Source organism: Eurosta solidaginis, chromosome 3 (assembly GCF_040869045.1).
Source record: "Eurosta solidaginis isolate ZX-2024a chromosome 3, ASM4086904v1, whole genome shotgun sequence".
Taxonomy (NCBI): domain Eukaryota; kingdom Metazoa; phylum Arthropoda; class Insecta; order Diptera; family Tephritidae; genus Eurosta; species Eurosta solidaginis.
In genome coordinates this window covers 222222561-222231424 of record NC_090321.1, presented here as the reverse complement: position 1 = coordinate 222231424, position 8864 = coordinate 222222561, and the positions used below count along the sequence as shown (strand labels likewise).

Here is an 8864-nt window from a genome sequence, read left to right as displayed (position 1 = left end):
GTCTGATGCTAAGTAAATGAAGTCACAACAACAATAAAGCAGACAGTCACTTGTATCTATATAAACGAATCAATCGTTATGTCTACACATATGTACGTACACGTAGCGGAGAAGCAACGCACAACCACATATATCTGAGATACTCCCGAAAGTATGCAATGAGAGAAGCTTTAAAATCGTGGTTACAGCTGAGTAATTTTATAGCTGATAACTAACTAGCAAGTTTTGGAAATAGAAGCGCCTAGAAATATGTCAACGAGGAAACCGCACAATATAAAAGCAGTGACAGTGGAGGCACGACAATCAGTTTGATTTAAGCAAGCTATTAGTTGTGAAGTATCAGTATTATTGTGAAGTACTTAAATAAAGACCATTTTGCATTATTGAATATTGGAGTCATTTATTCAAGAGTTTAGCGATACGAACGTTAGTAGAAGGTTGCAAATAAGGGGAATTGCACTAAATTCGTTACAATATGTTACAAGTTTCAAGACTCTAGCTCCACAGATAGTCACTCAAAAAGCATTTGAAATATTAACCAGTTTAACTCTCAACATAATATTTCCTTTTGCGTCACCTGGTACGCTCATAGTTATTTATATCTCTTAACCGAATGCTAATATGAGGGGCATGCATATGTAAATATGTATATCTGAATATCATACAAATTTATATACATACATGGGCTTATCTATACAGCTTTTCGTCTTTACTTTCTTTATTCCATTGTTTCTGTATTTGCTTTTTGTAAGTTATTTTCTTTTGTATTTATTACCATTTTACGTATTGAGTGGCGCAAGAGAAATTTATGAAATTCCAGCCTTTGGGTGAGTCTTTATCTGTTCACGAACTATCATAAAATTCAATTAAAGTGAACACCAAGAACTGGCCTTTGTGAGTTTATTACAAATTAAAGACGAGCATCTGTGCGTTGATGGAAATTTAAGACTTTGGAACAATTTAATCTTAAACGCTGTTAATCTTCAATTTAAGTGGCTTGAAAACTCAGAATGTTAAATTTGTTTTTATTAAAACTACAGTAAATAAATATACCAACAAATTGGAATACTGACAAATAAATGCAGGACAAAGTTTACGGGCGTTCCTACATAAATTCATCATCCTCTTTCATCATTCATTATCCAAACGCTCCAACAGTCGCTGCCGCTGCTGGTTGCTGCTGAATTACAATACAATTTATCGCAGAACTTGGACCTGTTTGTGTTAAAATGTTCGAGATGGTATTCGTACCAGAACCGAAATTCGTATTAGTGCCAGCGCCAGTACCAATAGTAACTACACCACCAGCGCCAGTACCGCCCGTGCCACCAGTACCTCCCGTTCCACCAGTCCCACCAATACCCACTTGCCTACTGAGTGCTGCATAGTCCACATTATTATCATCATCATCACTGTCATCATAATAATCATCATTTATATTATTCAAACTGCGACTATTGAAACAAATTTCTTGAGTTTGCACGGTTTGATTTTGCGCACGCAATAGACCTGCAGCTATATCGAATAATATTGAGCCACCAATGCCTTTGGCCAAACCTGCAGTAAATCCGGAAACAGCAGCTATACCTTGTGATATGACACGACCTTCTGGAACAGCATTTTCACGTCCTACTTGACGTAGTATGCGATAGACTTCATTGGCTGATAGCGGTACTAGAGTTATGCGTTTTCCTGAAAGAAATAGGAGGATATATTATTAATAGTTGGCGTCTTCATTATTAATTATTGGAAAGTAGAAAAATATTTGATAATTATAAAGGTTAGGTTAGGCTAGATTAATAGTACGGGCGTAAGAGTTACCCACATTTCCACTCGAAGACTTTTTGTCCATTGTGAGAGCGTACAGCGAGAGCCGGACGTCACATTCATCCAATCGAACCCTTTCCTAGTAGTCCTCAACGAACCACTTGCTTTCTCTGATGAACATAAATGGGAGTGAATAGTCCACATTCCAAACCTTTAACGGATTTTCGAAAAACTGTGTGCATAGAAATCTTAGTCATCTTGTTTTTAGTCCTGGACATCGGCAGAGAAAGTGATAAATTTACTCCTCTTCTTAGTCATCCTGGCAGCTTCTTCAAAAGGAGCTTGTTGGTATACGACACCGTCGAAGCATTGGAGCAATAGTGCGAGGACCTTTGATAATACCCGTAAGCAGAGAGGGTCCGCATATTTGTTTAAATTGGAGGAGGAAGCTAGTTCCTTTCCTATCCAACTATCCAAACATGGCCATAAGGAAATTGATAACGCGTAATTGACCTGGTTGGTGCAGAGCAAGTATCTTTCCCTAATCTCGTATTCATAGATTTTCCTTAGCGCCCAGGGTCCTAGCAAAGTGAGACACTGATGTGCCTTTTGGATACCAGCAAGGCTTGACACCATTGCACGGTCTTAGACTTTCTCACATTAGATTCGAAAGTCTTTAGGTGACCGGCTGTGTACAAAGGTTGTTTTGTATTGGTGTATGGGCCGCGTGAGACTGTGGACTCATAAAGACACACACTACGGAAACCATAATAACTTGGAAACATAGCAGTTCAGACAACTATTGATTAAATTACCAAAGCAAAGGGAGTCAAAATTGTTTATCCTACCAGCAACGAGAGTATCAGCAAAAGTTATTAATCTAAGTAGTGTACAATGTCGCTTAGGTAGGTTAAAATGACGCGATTCTGGTCCTAACCCGCAAAATCCCAGTGGACTTACTGGCAGGCGAAATGAACAATCTGTATAACACTAATATCAAGCGACCATATGAAGCCGGCAAGATAAGAGAAAGGACACAAACAATAGCTAAGTGGCAAGAACTGTGGGAGGCCTCGAGTAAAGGGCGTTGGACCTTCACGTTAGTTTGGGACGTAGCTCAATGGAATGAGCAGAAGCACGGCGAACGTAACTACCATCTCATGCAGCTACTGAGTGGATATGGCGATTTCAAAGAGTATTTATGGAAGCATAGGATAGAAGCAGATCCTCTTTGCCAAAGGTGTACCCCAGAGTTAGAAAACGCAGAACACGTCATGTACTACTGCCCCCGTTTTCACGAGGAAAGACTCACCTTGCATAGAGCTTTTGGGGAGGAACCTACCACGAGAAATTTAGTACCACAAATGTGCCACAAGAAGGAATGCTGGACTGCAGTGAGCAAAATGGCATTTATAATCATGGCACGCCTGATTGATGCTGAGAGGGAACGCAGAGAAATGCGCAGGCAAAGCAAATCGACACTCAGAGCAAATAGCGGGAACCTGAACGCAGGGACAACAGTAGTTTCTCAAAAAATGAGAAATAAGGAACGCCACCTCGAAGTAATGCGAAAGTGGTACCGAAGTGAGCGACGGTTCCGGAACTGTAGTTGTTTTTTAGTATACGGACACACGGCTGCTGCGACGGTAAATATAGTGAATTAGGCATTTTTCAGTCCTCCCGCAAAAAAAAGTAGATTATATGTATCGAAAACACAAATCTGTCACTTAACATCTACTTCATAATTCTTAGTATTTACTTTACCACTCTTGTTCTTACCTTCTGCCGGTAAACTGAAGGTAATAAACGTTATCACAGCTGTTGAAAGTAGTAAACTTTGTCGCATTTTTAAATTTTTATATTTATGGAACTTCTTTTATTAGGTGGAATTATATATCCCTATAAATGTTCACTTTCTTTAGGATTTCAAATTTTATCACGCTCTTAACCGCCTCAGTCATGTATAGATTTACAACTAAGTTTTGTTATCGTAACTTTTTCTTTTCGACTAAACCACAGATTAATATTCGCACTTCTTTTATTAGCAAATAGGAACTATTAAAAACTATAAATACTTTCGCTCATATAAATTGCAGTTGTTGTTAATAATAATTTCTCCAAAACGATAGTGAAAATAAATTTTTATTGAAACGCAAAATGAAGCAAATTTTATTGTTGAATATTTTGTATTTGCATAGAAGCTACATTTGGCGTTTCCCAGAAGTGATTATTTAAATCTGTTTAACATAATTAATTTGCAAACCCAGCCACGCTTTGCGCTGCTATGTCAGACATACAGTAACGGGCAAAGAAATATCACACTTCCATATAGTAGTAGGAATTATCGAAAGATAAAATAATTTTAACATGCGTAAGAGAAAAATGCTTGATTAACTCTCGAAAGCTATCCAAGATTTGAGATTCTTAATTGTTGGAGTTCTGTTTAGATAACGATTGATTTAAAAAAAATTGTATATCCAATTAACATCATTTCACTGCCATTAATTACATGATATTGTGGCGAATGTTAGCATCACACTAGTAAATAGTCACAACAGTTAATAATTCAAGGCAACGAAGAATGCGTCATACTCATGACCAGCAGCTAGAAGCAGAGAGATTATTTCACATACATATATGTAGCCGACAGCTAAGAGCAGAAGTTGTTACTCACACATACATACGCATATGGCTAGAAGAAAAACATAAACTACATAGCAAAATAACCAAAAATGAGATACAACTGTTCTAGAAGGCACGTTCGTGTTTGATTTAAACATGCTATTCGTGAAGTATAATTGTGATTGTGCAGTATTACTCCCAAAGCCGTCTAATAAAGACCATTTTTAAATATTAAATATTGGAGTTATTTAATCGACAGTTCAGCGATTCGAACGTTAGTAGAAGCTGTATAATTATCAGGAATTTCACAAAATTTTTTACAATATTGTTACGAATATTAGCAACACTAAGGGATACTGCCATCTCTAAGCCGATGCTAAGCAGTTACTTCATGCACATCAATAATTCAATCATTATGTCTACATATATGCACGTACACGCAGGGAGAAGCAACGCACAAACACATGCAGATATCTTATCTGAGATAGGCAATATAATTGAGTGTCGCTCACAAACACAAGCACCAATGAGCTGTGAGAGAAACTATAAAAATTGTGCATCTGCAGTTATAGCTGAGAAACTTATAGCAGATAACAAACTAGTAGATTCTAGAACAGATCCGCCTAGAAATGTCAACGAGTAAACCAAGTAGAGGCGCAATAATCAGTTTTGATTAAGCACGCTATCTGTCGAGCAATAGTAGAGTTATTTATTGTGAAGTACTTTAATAAAGGCCATTTTGCATTATTAAATATTGGAGTTATTTATTCAACAGTTTAGTGATTCGAACTTAGCAGAAGGTTGCAAATAAGGGGATTTGCAGTAAATTCATCAAAATATGTTCTCATATTCATCTTCAATACATAACCACACTTTGGACAACCAAACAAACACCTAACACTGAAATATTAGCTTGAACATGACGCAGTAGAACCTGGCAGGTGAAGTCATTAGTACAACAAAAAAAAAAAAAAAAAACAATTTGACGGCCCTCATAATCTGGTCATGAATTTTAAAGTAGTAAGGAGGGATACTTTTTGGTACAATTTTGTTACTTTTTTACTCCCTGGAAATGGGAAGGAAGAGAAGAGAAAGTATAACGTAATAACATAAGGATAAGATAAATAGAAAAATTAAAAGTTACTAGTTATTTATATTTTTTAGTAATTACAAACATTTTTTTATTAAAAAAAAATAAATAAATGGGTACTTATTAAAGAAAAATTACCTTCCCACTCCCACCAATGACCCAGCACAAACCGTTCTTGAATTGAGGCCGAAAACCGTTAAATCGACCACAAATCGTTCTCGAAGCGTGAGAACGAAAAATCCTAAATCAAGTTCAAGTATTGCTTGAAATAAGCACAGAAGGTTCAGACATCAATACCAAAAAAAAAAAAATAAATAAATGTAAGGCGCGATAACCTCCGAAGAGATCTAAGGCCGAGCTTCTCTTCCAATTTGCGTCGTGCTCCTCTTGATTTTCCCTACAAATTGGCCGGAGGGGACCTACATGTTTTATGCCGACTCCGAACGGCATCTGCAAGACAGATGAGTTTTCACTGAGAGATTTTCATGGCAGAAATACACCCGGAGCGCTTGCCAAACACTGCCGAGGGGCGACCCCGCTTAGAAAACTGTTCATAATATCGGTGTGCTTGGAAAAACTGTTCCTAAAACAAGCCGATCGGTCACGAGTTAGAAAAAACGTACTTAACAGACTTTTTTGAACGAATTTTCTTAATTTTAAACTTTCGTTTTGTTCGTTTCAGAACGATTTTTTCTCTGAGTGTAGGAACTTGTGGACTTCCGAAAAACACGTAGATTCCAATCGTCGGGCATGCACTTGCTTATTCCTATTCGATCTTCTGCTCCCACCTTTTTGAGGAATAACAAAAAGCAAGAAAGAAGAAAAGTAGCACCACGTAAATACGAAGAGAAACTTGGCCTAAATTTCTTCAAAGTTATATCTCTGCTAGTTAATTTTAACAAAATGTATACATTTGTATATTCCACAATACCTGCTAAAATAGTTTAAATTTCTCTAATGTAATTTGCGTATGTATGAATGTATGTAAATATAAAATATATTTTATATGCATATTTTGGTTTATCGTTTAGTGACCTCAGGCATTTAACCGGTTTAGCGTACATCTTCATATTTCCATAGAATGCGGCTAACCAGCATTAAAGAAGATTTGAATGAAATGAAATTTTCTGCGTATGTATTTAGATATTTTCTAGTCTAATAATATCTTAACACAATTTGAGACCATATTTTTTTACGAATTATACACGACTAAGCTTCATTTACGTATTGCTGTAGTAGAGCACAGAGCCGCAGAGCCAAAAAGATTAATATGAATGAATTACAAAGAGACCATTACATTCTAACATGGATTGGACTTAATGCGTACGACAAGTAGAGTGTCCCACCAAAAACCTTGCGTTTTTTATCGAAGCCATGAACAGAGAACTGATGTAGCAGCACTGCTAACTGATATGAAAAAGTTCATAAGAGAGTTACGATATAAAATCAATCTGACAAAGCATATATATTCTACACTGAGCAAAAATAGCGATAAAGAATTAGAAGCGAATTAGCTCGAGTTTAGTACTTGGAGTCAAACCATTTAATTTCTTGACATTCGAATTTTGCGCAAAAAAAGTTTATAGAGTGCTGCTTCATTGTGAGCACATCACAACTTGTTTTCTGTTCCCGAAACCTCACTACCATTTCTGGGTTAACCAACATTTCTATACAAATAAATCTTTTGTTTTTTAATTATTTTGTTCATTCTTAAAAGGCAAGGTTGGGTTGAAAGAACTGAACCAAGAAACTACATTTCTAGTCTGACACTTACACCACCGATGGCCCTATTGTGATGCCCCAAACGTTAAATAACCCTTACTGCTTCTGTGCAATAAAGTACTTCGTGGAGTCAATAAATTTGACAGTTGCCCTTATTTCAAGCTTGACAACTTTCACATGGTCATTTGAAAACGGTTAACCCAGAGCAGTCAACCTTCTTAGAGCAGTCAAATTTCTTATACATACATACTTCGTACCACAGAGTGACTCAGAGGACTATACATGCTATCATTTGCAGCTGCGGAAGTAATCATAGAATTCTATGCCCTTTCTGGCAGTGTGGGTGCTAAACAAAATGTGAACAGTGAGAAACATGTCAGGGACGATAGCCTAGACTCATTCAGGGTCAAAAGAGTGTTGGTGCATCTTTTATTATAGGAACGCCCAACTCCCACCCCCCCCTAATGAGTCGCAGGAAGTGCTCTAAACACATTTGCTATACTTGCAGTGATCGCACGGCATTTAAAAGAGGTCATGCGTATACCTACCGAATAATGTGGGCAGTCGTTCCCTTCCTGACCAGCTCAGAAGCTCTGTAGTTGTCTTCAACATCCCTGCATTTTGCTATAGCCAACGAAAAAATTTACTTATCATTTACATTAATTGTTAAGCAATGAAATAAATAAACGTTGACGTATAATTATTATTAAATTCTTATTACAAAGCAACGTTTTTGAATAATTTTTCAATTCGACCAACGTTTACAATTTCAAAATTGGAAATAATAATTAAATTGGGTCTCTGGTTGTGTTTTGAATTTCCCGTAAATTTGTTTACTACAAATAATATAATCAATATTCACTTCCTTGACATACTAAGAGCGATAATCGAGCACTTTACAATATTTGAGAATTACATTTTTTGAAAACTCTTTGAAAAACTTTCATTGCATTGTAACATCTTAACACAAAATTGCAACTTATAATAACAAATATATTTCTTATTGTAAAATGCCTGAACTTTCAATTTCACTTGTCTATTTGTTAGTCAACTAAAGGCTTTTTCACTTAAAAAGTTTAAATTTCCCACTGCTGAGCCACTGAAAAAGTTTAAAATGAAACGGATTGTAGTTAAGGAAACCAACACAAACAAACACTGTAATGACGAAAGAGTTTTCCAGCAAAAAATTTTAGCCTCATATAAGGCTTTTTTCATAAGGCCAAAATGCTTAAGACAACAGGCCTTAATTGTTTAAGAAATATTCGCTGTATGGCATATGCCTTATAATACTCCTTATTTTTCTTTTTTTATGTCATCAAGCATAAGGTTTATCTAAAAGATAACGTTATGTATAAGGCTTATGGCCTATATAAAACAATGCTTATATAAGGAATCTATATATTAATACGCTAACAAAATTTCCATACAATCAATAGACATGCTGTTTCGCATACTTAGCATACGTAAAATCATATAAAAGTTATATGAATCGATTCGTTTTGATCAGCCGCAGTGCATAGGCCTATTTTTGGTAACAAATATTTGTTTATAATTAATAGAAAAATTTTTTTGTAAATTCGAACAATTCATACAAAATCGAAGTCATTTTCGTGCACAAGCGCGCCATCTTTGGGAACAAGTATCTAAGTGTTCTAATGCAAAT

General features: G+C 36.1%; 1 protein-coding gene across 1 annotated transcript; it reads right to left on the bottom strand.

Moving 5' to 3' along the window:
* Positions 1-373: 373 nt before the first annotated feature.
* LOC137246983 (uncharacterized) lies at positions 374-3791 on the bottom strand. The gene is made up of 2 exons (XM_067778050.1): positions 3547-3791; positions 374-1692 (listed from the first exon to the last, which is right to left on the bottom strand). The coding sequence occupies exons 1-2, from the start codon at positions 3611-3613 to the stop codon at positions 1139-1141; spliced, it is 621 nt and encodes a 206-aa protein (XP_067634151.1). The 5' UTR covers positions 3614-3791; the 3' UTR covers positions 374-1138.
* Between the last annotated feature and the right edge of the window lie 5073 nt (positions 3792-8864).